We start from the raw sequence: 16662 nt of genomic DNA on the forward strand, positions 1-16662 counted from the left end.
CACCAAACCAGCTCTACAACAAATGCTAAACGAACTTCTCTAAGTGGGAAACACAAGAGAAGAAAAGGAACTCCAAAAACAAACCCAAAACAATTAAGAAAATGTTCAAAGGAACATGCATATCGATAATTACCTTAAACACAAATGGATTAAAGGCTCCAACCAAAAGTCACAGGCTTGCTGAATGGATACAAAAACAAGACCCATATATATGCTGTCTACAAGAGACTGACTTCAGACCTAGGGACACATACAGACTGAAAGTGAGGGGATGGAAAAAGATATTCCATGCAAATGGAAATCAAAAGAAAGCTGGAGGGCACAGCGGTTGGGAATTCGCCCGCCGATGCAGGGGACATGGGTTCGTGCCCCGGTCCGGGAAGATCCCACGTGCCACGGAGCAGCTGGGCCCATGAGCCATGGCCGCTGAGCCTGCGCATCGGGAGCCTGTGCTCCGCAACGGGAGAGGCCACAACAATGAGAGGCCTGTGTACCGCAAAAAAAAAAAAAAACGAAAGCTGGAGTAGCAATACTCGTATCAGATAAAATAGATTTTAGGGGTTTCCCTGGTGGCGCAGTGATTGACGGCCTGCATGCCAATGCAGGGGACACAGGTTCGTGCCCTGGTCCGGGAAGATCCCACATGCCGCGGAGCGGCTGGGCCCGTGGGCCATGGCCGCTGAGCCTGCGCGTCCGGAGCCTGTGCTCCACAACGGGAGGGGCCGCGGCAGTGAGAGGACCGTGTACTGCAAAAAAAAAAAGGACTTTAAAATAAAGAATGTTTCAAGACACAAGGAAGGACACTACATAGTGATCAAGGGATCAATCCAAGAAGAAGATATAACAATTATAAATATATATGCCCAACACAGGAGCACCTCAATACATAAGGTAACTGCTAACAGCTATAAAAAAGGAAATCGACAGTAACACAATAATAGTGGGGGACTTTAACACCTTATTTACACCAATGGACAGACCATCCTAAATGAAAATAAAGAAGGAAACAGAAGCTTTAAATGACACAACAGACCAGATAGGTTTCAATGATATTTATAGGACGTTCCATCCAAAAACACCAGATTACACTTTCTTCTCAAGTGTGCACGGAACGTTCTCCAGGAAAGATCACATCCTGGGTCACAAATCAAGCCTCAGGAAATTTAAGAAAACTGAAATCACATCAAGCATCTTTTCTGACCACAACGCTATGAGATCAGAAATGAATTACAGGGGAAAAAAAAGGAAAAAACACAAACACATGGAGACTAAACAATACATTACTAATTAACCAAGACATCACTGAAGAAATCAAAGAGGAAATCAAAAAATACCTAGGGACAAATGACCATGAAAACACAGTGATCCAAAACCTATGGGATGCAGCAAAAGCAGTTCTACGAGGGAATTTTATAGCTATACAAGCCTACCTCAAGAAACAAGAAAAATCTCAAATAAACAATCTAATCTTACACCTAAGGGAACTAGAGAAAGAAGAACAATCAAAACCCAAAGTTAGCAGAAGGAAAGAAATCACAGAGATCAGAGCAAAAATAAATGAAATAGAAACAAAGAAAACAATAGCAAAGATCAATAAAACTAAAAGCTGGTTGTTTGAGAAGATAAACAACAGTGAGAAACCATTAGCCAGACTCATCAAGAAAAAGAGAGAGGACTCAAATCAATAGAATTAAAAATGAAAACAGAGGGCTTCCCTGGTGGCACAGTGGTTGAGAGTCCGTCTGCCGATGCAGGGGACACGGGTTTGTGCCCCAGTCCAGGAAGATCCCACATGCAGCAGAGCGGCTGGGCCCGTGAGCCATGGCCACTGGGCCTGCATGCCCAGAGCCTGTGCTCTGCAACGGGAGAGGCCACAACAGTGAGAGGCCCACATACCGCAAAAAAAAAAAAAGAAAAAAGAAAAAGGAGAAGTTACAACAGACACTGCAGAGATACAAAGCATCCTAAGAGACTACTACAAGCAACTCTATGCCAATAAAATGGACAACCTGGAAGAAATGGACAAATTTTTAGAAAGGTATAACCTTCCAAGACTGAACCAAGAAGAAATAGAAAATATGAACAGATCAATCACAAGTAATGAAGTTGAAACTGTGGTTAAAAATCTTCTAACAGTGACTTCCCTGGTGGCGCAGTGGTTGAGAGTCCGCCTGCCGATGCAGGGGACACAGGTTCGTGCCCCGGTCCGGGAAGATCCCACATGCCACGGAGCGGCTAGGCCCGTGAGCCACGGCCTCTGAGCCTGCACGTCCGGAGCCTGTGATCCGCAACGGGAGAGGCCACAACAGTGAGAGGCCCGCATACGGCAAAAAAAAAAAAAATTTTTTCTAACAAACAAAAGTCCAGGACCAGGTGGCTTCACAGGTGAATTCTATCAAACATTTAGAGAAGAGCTTACACCCATCCTTCTCAAACTCTTCCAAAAAATTGCAGAGGAAGGAACACTCCCAAACTCATTCTATGAGGCCACCATCACCCTGATACCAAAACCAGACAGAGATACTACAAAAAAAGAAAATTACAGACCACTATCACCGACGTATATGGATGCTAAAATCCTCAACAAAATACTAGCAAACAGAATCCAACAACACATTAAAAGGATCATACACCATGATCAAGTGGGATTTATCCCAGGGATGCAAGGATTCTTCAATATACGCAAATCAATCAATGTGATACACCATATTAGCAAATTGAAGAATAAAAACCATATGATCATCTCAATAGATGCAGAAAAAGCTTGTGACAAAATTCAACACCCATTTACGATAAAAACGGTCCAGAAAGTGGGCATAGAGGGAACCTACCTCAACATAATAAAAGCCATATATGACAAACCCACAGCAAACATCATTCTCAAGGGTGAAAAACTGGAAGCATTTCCTCTAAGATCAGGAACAAGACAAGGATGTCCACTCTCACCACTATTATTCAACATAGTTTTGGAAGTTTTAGCCAGAGCAATCAGAAAAGAAAAAGAAATAAAAGGAATACAAATTGGAAAAGAAGAAGTAAAACTGTCACTGTTTGCAGATGACATGATACTATACATAGCGAATCCTAAAGATGCCAGCAGAAAACTACTAGAGCTAATCAATGAATTTGGTAAAGTTGAAGGATACAAAATTAATGCACAGAAATCTCTGGCATTCCTATATACTAATGATGAAACACCTGAAAGGGAAATTAAGGAAACACTCCCATTTACCACTGCAACAAAAAGAATAAAATACCTAGGAATAAACCTACCTAGGGAGAGAAAAGACCTGTATGCAGAAAACTATAATACACTGATGAAAGAAATTAAAGATGATACCAACAGATGGAGAGATGTACCATGCTCTTGGATTGGAAGAATCAATATTGCGAAAATGACTATACTACCCAAAGCAATCTACAGATTCAATGCAATCTCTATCAAATTACCAATGGTATTTTTTACAGAAGTAGAACAAAAAAATTTTTTAATTTGTATGGAAACACAAAAGACCCCGAATAGCCAAAGCAGTCTTGAGGGAAAAAGGCGGAGCTGGAGGAATCAGACTCCCTGACTTCAGACTATACTACAAAGCTACAGTAATCAAGACAATATGGTACTGGCACAAAAACAGAAACATAGATCAGGGCTTCCCTGGTGGCGCAGTGGTTGGGAGTCCGCCTGCCGATGCAGGGGACACGGGTTCGAGCCCTGGCCCGGGGGGATCCCACATGCCACGGAGTGGCTGGGCCTATGAGCCACGGCTGCTGAGCCTGCGTGTCCGGGGCCTGCGCTCCGCAGCGGGAGAGGCCACAGCAGTGAGAGGCCCGCGTACCGCAAAAAAAAAAAAAAAAAAAGAAACATAGATCAATGGAACAAGATAGGAAGCCCAGGGATATACCCACGCACCTATGGTCAACTAATCTATGACAAAGGAGGCAAGGATATACAATGGAGAAAAGACAGTCTCTTCAATAAGTGGTGCTGGGAAAACTGGACAGCTACATGTAAAAGAATGAAATTAGAGGGCTTCCCTGGTGGCGCAGTGGTTGAGAGTCAGCCTGCCGATGCAGGGGACATGGGTTCATGCCCTGGTCTGGGAAGATCCCACATGCCACGGAGCGGCTGGGCCCGAGCCATGGCCGCTGGGCCTGCATGTCCAGAGCCTGTGCTCCGTAACGGGAGAGGCCACAACAGTGAGAGGCCCGCGTACCACACACACACACACACACACACACACACACAAAAGAATGAAATTAGAACACTCCCTAACACCATACACAAAAGTAAACTCAAAATGGATTAGGGACCTAAAGGTAAGACTGGACACTATAAAACTCTTAGAGGAAAACATAGGAAGAACACTCTTTGACATAAATCCCAGCAAGATCTTTTTTGAGCCACCTCCTAGAGTAATGGAAATAAAAACAAAAAAAAACAAATGGGACCTAATGAAACTTCAAAGCTTTTGCACAGCAAAGGAAACCATAAACAAGATGAAAAGACAACCCTCAGAATGGGAGAAAATATTTGCAAATGAATCAATGGACAAAGGATTAATCTCCAAAATATATAAACAGCTCATGCAGCTCAATATTAAAAAAACAAACAACCCAATCCAAAAATGGGCAGAAGACCTAAACAGACATTCCTCCAAAGAAGACATACAGATGGCCAAGAAGCACATGAAAAGCTGTTCAACATCACTAATCATTAGAGAAACGCAAATCAAAACTACAATGAGGTATCACCTCACACCAGTTAGAATGGGCATCATCAGAAAATCTACAAACAACAAATGCTGGAGAGGGTGTGGAGAAAAGGGAACCCTCTTGCACTGTTGGTGGGAATGTAAACTGATACAGCCACTATGGAGAACAGTATGGAGGTTCCTTAAAAAAACTAAAAATAGAATTACCGTATGATCCAGCAATCCCACTACTGGGCATATACCCAGAGAAAACCATAATTCAAAATGACACATGCACCCCAATGTTCATTGCAGCACTATTTACAATAGCCAGGTCATGGAAGCAACGTAAATGCCCATCGACAGACGAATGGATAAGGAAGATGTGGTACATATATACAATGCAATATTACTCAGCCATTAAAAAGGAACGAAATTGGGTCATTTGTTGAGATGTGGATGGACCTAGCAACTGTCATACAGAGTGACGTCAGAAAGAGAAAAACAAATATCGTATATTACCGCATATATGTGGAACCTAGAAAAATGGTGCAGTTGAACCTGTTGGCAGGGCACAAATTGAGAGACAGATGTAGAGAACAAACTTATGGACACCAAGGGGGGAAAGCGGCAGGGGGCTGGGGATGGTGGTGTGATGAATTGGGTGATTGGGATTGACATGTATACACTGATGTGTATAAAATTGATGACTAATAAGAACCTGCTGTATAAAAAAATAAATAAAATAAAATTCAAAAAACGAAGAGTGAAGTAGCCAAGGAAGCTAAGGGTTTCTGGGAGCAACCAGAAGCTGGGAGAGACAGGGAGTGATCCAAAAATAAATAAATAAATAACATAAAAATTTAAAAATTAAATTCAGTTCCTTGGCCACCCTAGCTAAATTTCAAGTGCTCCACAGCCCCATGTGGCTCGTGGCTGCCATAAAGGATGGCACAGATCCAGAACATTCTCTCATGGCAGAAGTCCTGGTTGTCACAGCTGGTAGCATTACTGAGGGCGTACTCACATACTGCCACACATTTGGTTGTACGTCTCAGGCGTCTGTGTCTTGTGTCTCCAACTAAACTGCATGCGAGCAGGGTTGTGGCAGCTGCTCATTTGTAATACACTACAGGTAGGACTGCACTTAAGTGGATGAGTGCCAAATGCACAGTGAGTTTTTTCTTAATAATCTCTTTCCACTAGAATCCAGCTATTTCTACTACAAAAAAAAAAAAAAGAAAATCTTTGAAGTTGTTGAAATACCTATTCCTAAGGCATTTCCCATTGAGCTAAATGTATAAAAGCTTTCAAATACATTAGCTTTGAAGTACTCATTTAGTCATTCAGTTATTGTTAAAATTATGGGCTACCCTTATTGATTCACTAATGGGGGCTTACTCCCAGCTGTGCTGATTCCTTTTAAAAAGTAGACTCCAGTAACAGCCTGATATCAGCTCTGAACCTATGGTCCCCACAGAGACAGGATTAAGTGACTATTAGGCTCCCTGACTGGTCCACAGAAAGCTATTTTACCCACGGTACAGCTGTCTTCCTCACCACTGCTTTTATGAGAAAAAAGTTCTTTAGCCCAAACTCAGCTCCAAATGACTTCTTTAAGATCATTTTGTTAGTTGGGAGATGCTTACTACAATGTTCTAAATTAAAGCAGTCTTCAAATTTATAAAAGTTGCCTGGAAGGTTACTGTATAGTGGCTGTCTGGGTTTTTTTTTTTTTTTTTTTTTTTTTTTGCGGTACGCGGGCCTCTCACTGTTGTGGCCTCTCCCGTTGCGGAGCACAGGCACCGGACGCACAGGCTCAGCGGCCATGGCTCACGGGCCCAGCCGCTCCGCGGCATGTGGGATCTTCCCGGACCCGGGCACGAACTCGCGTCCCCTGCATCGGCAGGCGGACTCTCAACCACTGCGCCACCAGGGAAGCCCTGTCTGGGTTTTTTAACCCTCTTAATTTGCTTTCCATATGAAATTGTTGAAAAATAAATGAAAGTAGAAAATATTTAATTTAACAGGGCTTCAACTAAAGGTAGGAAAATGTTATGCATTAATTATGCTTAGTATATAACACAAATTACCCTTCACCTGAATGCAGTTTTAATTATATGTGACTATCACAAATCCACTGTGTCAGATGTAAAATTAATTTTGACCTTGAAAATTCTTGGATCAAAAAGGGGTAGGGGCTTCCCTGGTGGCGCAGTGGTTGAGAGTCCGCCTGCCGATGCAGGGGACACGGGTTCGTGCCCCTGTCTGGGAAGATCCCACATACCGCGGAGCGGCTGGGCCCGTGAGCCATGGCCGCTGAGCCTGTGCGTCCGGAGCCTGTGCTCCGCAACGGGAGAGGCCACAACAGTGAGAGGCCCGCGTACGGCAAAAAGAAAGGGGGTAAAAGAAGTCACATCTATGATAAATAACCAAAACTGAAATAATATCAAATGCCACAATCTTAAATCTCCATTTGCATCTGCTTAAAATGCTTCACATTTCTCACTCTTCCTTACCAATAGCACCGTCCACGTGTACATATGTGAAAGGAAAAATCCAAATGGACTCAGTATTGCTAAGAGAACTCTCTAAAACGGAGCCAGGAGGCCACTAAGGAAGTATGACTTAGGCACGTGTCAGCCTGGATGGAATCTGACCTTTTGACCCAATGAAGTCATCAGAACTGATATCAAGCAGGACCCTGTGAGGCTCCTGAGCACAAAAGCCCTTCTATGTCCCCCATTTCTTGATTACAGGCAATAGGCTTCATTCAGCCCCCCTGACCTTCCCTGAGTTCCAACAGGTCGGTGCTAATTAGGGAAGGGAGGGGATGCGGAGACAAGGGAGGAACAGTCAAGAGAAACAACAGTGCCGCCTTGGGGCAGGGTCCTGGTTCCCCTCAAGGGACACACATAACAATATCTTTGAGCTGTTCAGCAGATGCTGAAAACCCCGCCAGGTGGGAGAAGTTAACTGCATGCTGCCCACAAGCACAGACCCCAGACCAGCTGGAACCAGAAGGTTCCAACTTCACCACCAACCAATCAGAAGAAGGTCCACGAGCTGATCACGCCCTCTTTGAACCATTACTGTAAAACTCCTCACTACCCCCTCCAGGTCGGGACACAGTTTCGAGGGCATTAGCCCACTGCTTTGCCTGGCGAAGCAATAAAGCTATTCTTTTCTACTTCACCTAAAACTCTGTCTCTGAAATTTAATTTGGTTTCGGGGTACAGAGGCCAGATTCGGCTTCAGAACACCGGCCAGAAACTCAAGCTACTTACTGGACCCCTACGCTAAAACAACTCATGATTCCTCAGGGCAAGTACTCTCTGACTCGCATCACAGTCCATCACAATTCCTACCAGGCAACTTTTAACAACCTCTTGGCTTTCTGTCTTTATAAGCCCCGACTCTCTCTTCCTCAGAACACTCTTTTAGGGTTACCCAAAGCTGTGTCTCCCAGATTTTTTTTGGCCATGCAGCGGGGCTTGTGGGATCTTAGTTCCCCGACCAGGGATCAAACCCGGGCTCCCCCGCCCGGCAGTGGAAGCGTGGAGTTCTAACCACTGGCAGGGAATTCCCCCAAATTGCAATTCTTAAGATTCCAAATAAACTCTTTTCCTATTTGCAGCCTCCTGTATTATTTTTTTAGTTGACACCAGTCTGTGTAGATGTGTTTGAATGTGGAACATGGATTCTGTTTTCAGATTCTGTTTCCATATCTAACGTAAATTCATATTTTTAAGTTACTATTTTCAGTAAACAGAAAAGAAATGCTAAAAATCATGCATATCCACATACCTAAACATCAGATGGAGATCATTCTTCCTATATATATCTCAAAAGCCAAAAACATTTTAAATATAAACTCTACAATGCCATGAGCTATCCTCCACATGAACTGGAGAGATCTGAAGCCAAATTCAAAGTCAAGGGTGTCAGCAGCTGCCATGTGATTGATACAGAGTCAGAATACAAGTCAGCTACAGCTGTGTTCCTGGTACGCATCATCTAGAAGGTGGGTGAAGCTGCTTTAAAGCAGGCCAGAAAGTCAGACTTGCTGTAGAACCTAAATATTCTGCAAAGTTCCAGAGCCTTCTATTGCACCTTGTGGATCAAGCAGAGAAATGGCACAATAAAATAAATTTTACTCACTCCCTCCTGGTACTTCCAGACTCAGAAAGACTCGACCTTCACTCTTAGGAAAAAAACTATTTCTCCTTTTACGTGCATAAGAGACGCCCCCTCTTAGATATCTGTGCTGTATGCCAGTATCTCTACTGATTTAATAAGCAACCATAAGACTAATCATGCATGCCAAAGGAGGGTCACGATGGCCCACGAAGGGGAGCAGAATTTGCCCCCCACACACAAAATATGCCTCTTTGGCATAAAGATTATCCTGGGCTGATTATTTTTAAGAAACAGGAGATATAGGAGAAGCTCTAAAACAGAACAGAAGTTACCCTTTTGTTAGAGACATTTGCATTTATAAGGGAAACCTCCATTTGTAAGGGTGTCTCCCTTTCTGTACCAGGAAGAGAAGGGTGACTCTAAATCTCTAGAAACTCTTCTCAATGGAGAAGGCAGGGACTTAAATCCGCATAACAAACTCACCCTTGTTTACTCTGCTTTGCCTTGAAAACCTCCCATAAAGACCTCCACCCCCAACATCCTCTTTTCTTCTCTGTAGCTGGAGACGGTACTTAAGATGGTGGCTTGGGCCATTTCTGGGAGTTACTCTGAAACTCTGTATACTCCTGGGTATACAGGAGGTATCCATGTTATTAAGCTTCTGTTTGTTTTTCCCTTGTTATTCCTTTATTACAGGGGGTCTCAGCCAAGAATCTAGAAGAGTAGAGGAAAATTATTTTTCTCCCCCACACCCATGAAACAGATTTTAGCTGCAAATATACCCTATAGGAGGCTCCTGGTTTCCAAAGCTATTTACTTTTTTAGCGAGAAGGGCCAGAATGGCCATTACCCACTGTAAGTCATTGTTATTTGCTCAAGGTTAAGGGATTCCCCAGGCTTCCTGGTGTCTGCTCCCTGGTGATTCTATTACCTTAGTCTTCTCCTTCAATAAGACTTCTCCCCATCCTCATAAATGGTGGCTCTTAAGGCTATTTTTCTCCAACAAACTGAATGCAGGACATAAAGATGTTCAGTAGCAATTAGGTTTTATTGTTCTCATCTCACTTATGAGTACAGAAACTATCAAAATGTAAAACGCACAATTCCTCTGACTTCGCAATTCCCCTTCTAGGAATTTATCCCATAGAAGTGTGTATGTGTCGCTATGAGAACATATGTACACATACTAGTTTGCAGCAATGATTTAAAGCAGCAAATAATGGATACAACCTAAATATTCATCAATATGAGACTGTTTAAATAAAGAATGATGTGTAGAGCAAGGCAAGCACGTAGAAGATCCCTGTGCACTGATGTGGAGTGATGAGTACAAAAAGCAAGGAGGAGACTTCCCTGGCCGCACAGTGGTTAAGAATCCACCTGCCAATGCAGGGGACACGGGTTTGAGCCCTGGTCCGGGAAGATCCCCCATGCCGAGGAGCAACTAAGCCCGTGCGCCACAACTACTGAGCCTGCGCTCTAGAGCCTGCGAGCCACAACTACTGAGCCTGCACGCCTAGAGCCTGTGCTCCGCAACAAGAGAAGCCACCACAATGAGAAGCCCGCACACCACAACGAAAAGTAGTCCCTGCTCACCGCAACTAGAGAATGCCCGCACGCAGCAACAAAGACCCAACGTAGCCAAAAACAAATAAATAAAATAAATAAATTTATTTTTAGAAATAAAGCAAGGGGAACGATGTCTCAAGCATGGTAGCATATGTATTTTTTTAAAGGAACATATGTCCATATATGTTTGTAGGTAGGCATTTGTACACATACACACACACAATCTTTGGAAGAATAACAAAAGAAATGGATGAAGGTAGTCACCTCTGGGTAAGGGAACTGAGGTAAGGTAGGGGCACATGAGAGGCAGTTTCATACCTTTTCTGTAGGGCTTAACTTTTTTATCCTGTGTATAAATGTCTTAAAAATATGCAAACACACACACAAAGAGTAAAGTATAGTCATCAACGAATTAACCTTGCCAAAGCTATCTAACAGTGGCACCTACTGGTAAAATCACTTCCTATCCCAAAGTATTCTCTAAAAGAAAACCCAAGGTTCACCTGGCACAGCCATTTCAGCCATTAGTCAGGACATATATTTCTGTTAAAGCCTTGTAAGGAACTCTTTACTTGTATTAAGTCTTCTGAGCATAAGACTTAAAAGTGTCATCTGGCTGGGAAGTTACAATTCATTATAGTCTCAATGGCAAGCTATAAAAATAAGTGAAGTGGACTTCCCTGGTGATGCAGTGGTTAAAAATCCGCCTGCCAATGCAGGGGACACGGGGTTCGAGCCCTGGTCCAGGAAGATCCCACATGCCACAGAGTAACTAAGCCCGTGCACCCTAACTACTGAGCCTGCGCTCTAGAGCCTGTGAGCCACAACTACTGAGCCCACGAGCCACAACTACTGAAGCCCGGACGCCTAGAGCCCATGCTCTGCAACAAGAGAAGCCACTGCAATGAGAAGCCCGCGCACCGCAACCAAGAGTAGTCCCCGCTCACCGCAACGAGAGGAAGCCCGCGTGCAGCAACAAAGACCCAATGCAGCCAAAAATAAACAAATAAATAAATAAAATTATTTTAAAAAAAAAAATGAGTGAAGAATATCTCTATATCCTTCCACGGAGTGATCTCTACTCCAGCATACAGAGTTAAGTGAAAAAAGCAAGGCAGAAAAAATGGGCAGAGTATGCTGTCATTTATCTAAGAAGGGGAGGAGGTTACAAGCAGACATACAGGTTTACTTATATTTTAAAAATGGAAAGATACCCCATTTAAAAAAATGAATTAATGGTTGCCATAGGGAAGGAAGGGACCATGATGGAGGGGAGAGAACAGAACTAGATTTCTCTGAATCAGTGCTTCTCAACGGGGGGCTAGTCCACCTCTGTCCCCAGGGAGGTAGTTTTAGTGTCACAACTGGGGTTTGGGAGAAGTGTACTACTGACATCTAGTGGGTAGACGCCAAGGATGCTGCTGAACATCCTACAATGAACAGGACAATCATCTGGCTCCAAATGTCAATAGTACAAATTATATATCTAATAAGGACCTTGTATATAGATTATATAAAAAACTCCTACAACTTAATAATAAAATGACAAATAACCCAAATCAAAAGTGGGCGAAGGATCTGAATAGACAGTTCTCCAAAGATGATATACAAATGGCCAATACGCATACGAGAAGATGTTCGACATCCTCAGACATCAAGGAAATGTGAAGCAAAGCCACAGTGAGCCACAACTTCACACACACTAGAATGGCTACACGGCTGACCCTTGAACAATGCAGGGCTTAGGGGCACTGACCCCCGAGTAGTCAAAAATTCGAATATAACTTTACACTTGGCCCTCTGTATCTGCAGTCCCATACCCGTGAATTCAACCTACATGGATCATGTAGTACTGTAGTATGCATTTATTGAAAAAACAACAACAACAACAACGTATATGTGGACCCATGCAGTTCAAATCCATGTTGTTCAAGAGTCAACTGTAATCAAAAAGACAAGTGTTGAGGATATGAAGGAATTGGAACCCTCACACACTGCTGGTGGCAATGTAAAATGCTGCAGCCACTCTGGAAAACAGTCTGGCAGTTCCTCAAAGAATTAAACATACAGTCACCATATGACCCACAATTCCACTCCTAGGTATAGACCCAAGTGAAACAAAAACATATGTCCATACAAAAACTTGTACACAAATATTCATAGCAGTATTATTCATAGTAGCCAAAAAGTAGAAACAGCAAATGTCCATCAAAGGATGAATGGATAAGAAACAAAGTACGGATACATGCTACAACATAGACAGACCTTGACAATGTTATGCTAAATGAAAGAAGCCAGTCACAAAAGGCCACATATTGTATGATTCCATTTACAGTTGACCAACACAGGTTTGAACTGAGCAGGTCCACTTAGACATGCCTTTCTTTCCATAGTAAATAGTACTACATGGTCCATGGTTGGTTGAAGCCGTAGATGCGGAACCACATATACAGAGGAACGCATATACGGAGAGGCGACTAGGAGTTAAAGGCAGATTTTTGATTGCGTGGAGGGTCAGCCCCTGACCCCTGCATTATTCAAAGGTCAACTGTATATGAAATGGCCAGAATAGGCAAATATAGAGAGACAGAAAACAGATTAATGGTTGTCTAGAGCTAGAAGGATAGGCGGCTTGGGGTTGTCAGCTAAAGGGTGTGGAATTTCTTTTTGGAATAATCAAAATGGTCCAAAACTGACGGTGGTGATGGTTGCAGAGATCTGTGAATGTGCTAAGTCACTGCATTATACACTTTCGATGGTTCAATTTTATGGTATGTGAATTATATCTCAATAAACTGTTAATAAAAAAACCAATCACAATGGTGAGGTGTACACTCTGATAGAGGTGTTACAAGGTTCAGAAGGCAGAGGCCAGGAAACAAAGGAGGTCAGAAAAGGCTTCCCGGGATGAATAGGAAGTTGTCAGTAATCAGGTTTGGTTTATTTTTGTAATTAAATTCTTCATCAGTTTTATTGAGATTCCAGGGGTAAGGAGGTTGCAGGACGCGGACATCTCAGGTGTAGGGAATCTCAGGATACATCTAAAAAACTCATTCAGATAGTCCAACTGTAAAACCCCAAGTGCAGGAGAGAGGGGGATGCCATGGGATAAGTTAGCAGAGCAGCAGGTGACAGAGCACGATGGCCTTCACTCCCAGCCAAATTCTTGGACTGAATGTTTTACAGGAAACGGAATCGGTGAAAGATGAGAAGCAGCAGAAGAACAGATGGGGATGGGTCTAGAGACAGGACAGCCCGTGTGTTTACATCAGCCGTGAGCGACTGTCGTCACAGTCAACTCAACCCTTTCCTAAACATTCAGCTTGAAAACTATTGCAAAGAGAAGCCAATCTAGGACTGTGTCTTCCTTCAAGGCACAACCGACAAGATGGACAATTGAGAACAAAGCGGTTTGATATAAACTAATAACAATAAGAGGAATAAGAAAAATCATATATAATTAAAATGTCCTGATGTCAGAATGAAAAAAATAGTAATAATAACCCCTCATGAGTTTATGCCGAGCCAGAACCAAAACAATGACCTAACCCAGAAAGTTAAGCCACTTACCACAGGAACATGGGCATTTGGCTCAAATTCTGTGGAGTCAGCATCTGAAGATAAAGAAATGAGTTCAGCAACTCACCAACACTGCTGAAAAATACTTCAAGCAATAAGAATGCTTTTTACTAAGAGCTTATTAGAAAATCTCAGACTTACCTTTCAAGTTAAGGCAGTTTCTCGCAAATTCTATCACTGCCAGTTGCATCCCAAGGCAAACTCCTATTTTAAAAGGCACATATATAAAGCAAATGAACGTTATTTTGTACTGCTTCGTATTTTCTGTTCACTTATTTGCTGTCTATCTCCTCCATCTAGAATGTAGGCTCCAAAAAAGAAAGTTTGCTGCTGTAGCCTCTGCCCTCAGAACATGTGTGGCAGGGGCAGGGAAAGGACTGGACAACCCAAACTTGAGGAGGAATAAATGCAAGGTCAGAAAAGGGCAGGAAAGGAGAAGGCAAGGTCCAAAAGGCAAATCTGCCTCCCTGCAAATGTGTCTCTAGATCGAGGCACACTTGTGGGCTGCAGGGCTGCCCCAAAGCGCCCGACTCCTTCAGAGAATGTCTAACAACACCTCAATTCAAGAGGGAGTCTCCGTGGGCTGGGACCTCACAACCCCTCTTCTCAAGGTAGATTCACGGCCTTAAATGCGGGCTCTGCTTGCGGGCAGCCCCCGGCTGGCCAGCAGGCTGGGATCCAAGGAGCACCTACAGGCGGGCAGGGGAGCAGGAGGTCTGTGCCCAGCTGCTGAGCCCAGAACAGCCCTAAACCTCACTGCAGGGCAACAGCAGCAGCTGGGGGAGCTGGTACCTCCCCCGCAGGCTGGAGCGCGACGGAGAGGCCAAATGGAACTGAACAAAGAGCTCAGTAAGGAGAAAAGGGGACCTGCGTAGGCCCAGGCCTGTTGCCACAGGGATGTGCCCCTCGCCGATGGCCACATTCACTGCGGCCCATCGATTCTCTCCAATAAACAAATGCCAAGGAGCATTCCAGATGCTTTTATAGATATATTGAAGGTACACAGGGGCTCAAAGGAGAGAGCAATCAATATACCAGGCACGCCAGAACAAAAGTCAATAAGCATGAAACAGCTGAGTGCTTTGGGGGCACTTTAGAAAGTTCCATAAGGCTAGGACATAAAGAGACGGTGTGTTAAAGAGAAATTTAAAGAGCTGCAAACTATTCTACACAGTGAAAATTATCTGAAGAACGCTAACCACATTTAGACAGAAACTAAACAAGATTACTTCAAAAGAAAACAGTGGCCCAGATGAGCTTAGATGGATAAAACAAAGCAAGGTATCAAGGTAACTACTCCTGGCTTCTCTTTTGAAAATGGATCCCAAGTGGAGAGCGTCTAGGAAGCTAATCAAAGAACAGGCGAGGGGGAAAATGAACAGTCTGCTGTTATTAAGTAAAGAGTACCAAAGCTGGTCCACTCGGTTCATAAACCCACCAGCCCATGCAAGCACAGCATGAAACATGGCCTCTCCCCACTCCCTCTTCCGCCTGGATCCCCAGCTGCAGGGCTGCCTTTATCCCATCAGTGTTCCATTTCATCTGGTTTCACTGCTCCAGAAGCCATGCTTTGCAATCTGAACAAACACATTGAAAAGACCCAGCTCTACTAAATCTTAACAGAGCTGTCCCTGTATCGTTGGACGGTCTTTCTGTATTATCTTTTCTAGAAGGAGCATATAAATTTCAATTTAAGCTTTTTTTTCTGATGAGAAATAACATTGTGGCATTCTGTTGAGATGTTTGCTTGAAGTGGTGAAAGGTGGAATCGGAGAAGGGCAGGTATGAACAGAGGTTCCTCCCAGCCTCTTGCTACACAACCGGAACAGTGGTAAGTTCTCCTGGGCTGGCAAATGTTTTTGGTCAAGGGCCAGAGAGTAGAGATTTTAGGCCTTGCAGGCTGTAGGGTCTCCAACTCTGCTACTGTATCGCAAAAACAGCCACAGACAATATGTAAACCAACTGGTATGGCTGTGTTCCAATAAAACTTTATTTACAAAAATGCTGCAAACCAGGTAAGGCTTGCAGAATAGAGTTTCCAGACCCTGTAGCAAACTATTTGGCACCTGAACATTCAAATTCAAGATCACACTTTTCACATTAACAAACTCTATTACGTGTTGCCCTACTAGGTGTCAAAAATCTAAAAGACTCATAGTTAGGATTCATAAACATCAGTTTTACCCAGAAAAGGAATCTTCCTTGACCGTGCCCAAGAAATCGCCTGGAGTTTTCCCAACGTTCCTCTGATTCCGAAGCCTCCCGGCACAAGAACACCACTGCAAGCAACACAAGAGGAGGGGAAATTTGACATTATTTTTATTTGTAAAACTCTTGTTTTCAGCCATTCATGCTTATTGATCCCAAATCCGACACTTGGCACAGCTGCTAGAGAATACGCTTGGAGTCTATTTTCAGAACTGATTACATGATTTCACATCCTGAACTTTCTTCTTGAAATCCTCCCAGTGTTATAAAGAAGTTGCAACAATTTCTCACAACTGACCTTGATATGTATTTTCTGATAGGTCTTTGCAGCACGTGAGCATAGTGACTGAGCAGCTCGGTTCAATTAAAAATGCCACTGAAAGAATTATCTGAATAAAAATAGGTTAAGGTTCTTTTAAAAGTACTTTTATACAAATGTTAAGACCTCTGGGGCTTCGCTGGTGGCGCAGTGGTT

General features: G+C 43.4%; 1 protein-coding gene across 2 annotated transcripts in view; it reads right to left on the bottom strand.

Annotated features, from left to right (window-relative positions):
* CTPS2 (CTP synthase 2) overlaps nucleotides 1-16662 on the bottom strand; it is a 107774-nt gene that overhangs the window by 56761 nt on the left and 34351 nt on the right. For both annotated transcript variants that reach the window (XM_065900346.1, XM_065900345.1), the window contains exons 11-13: nucleotides 16164-16258; nucleotides 14121-14183; nucleotides 13971-14014 (exon numbers count right to left, since the gene is read on the bottom strand). In XM_065900346.1, the coding sequence (XP_065756418.1) occupies nucleotides 13971-14014; nucleotides 14121-14183; nucleotides 16164-16258 (202 nt within the window). The remainder of the gene's footprint in view (nucleotides 1-13970; nucleotides 14015-14120; nucleotides 14184-16163; nucleotides 16259-16662) is intronic.

This window comes from Phocoena phocoena, chromosome X, assembly GCF_963924675.1.
Source record: "Phocoena phocoena chromosome X, mPhoPho1.1, whole genome shotgun sequence".
Lineage (NCBI taxonomy): Eukaryota > Metazoa > Chordata > Mammalia > Artiodactyla > Phocoenidae > Phocoena > Phocoena phocoena.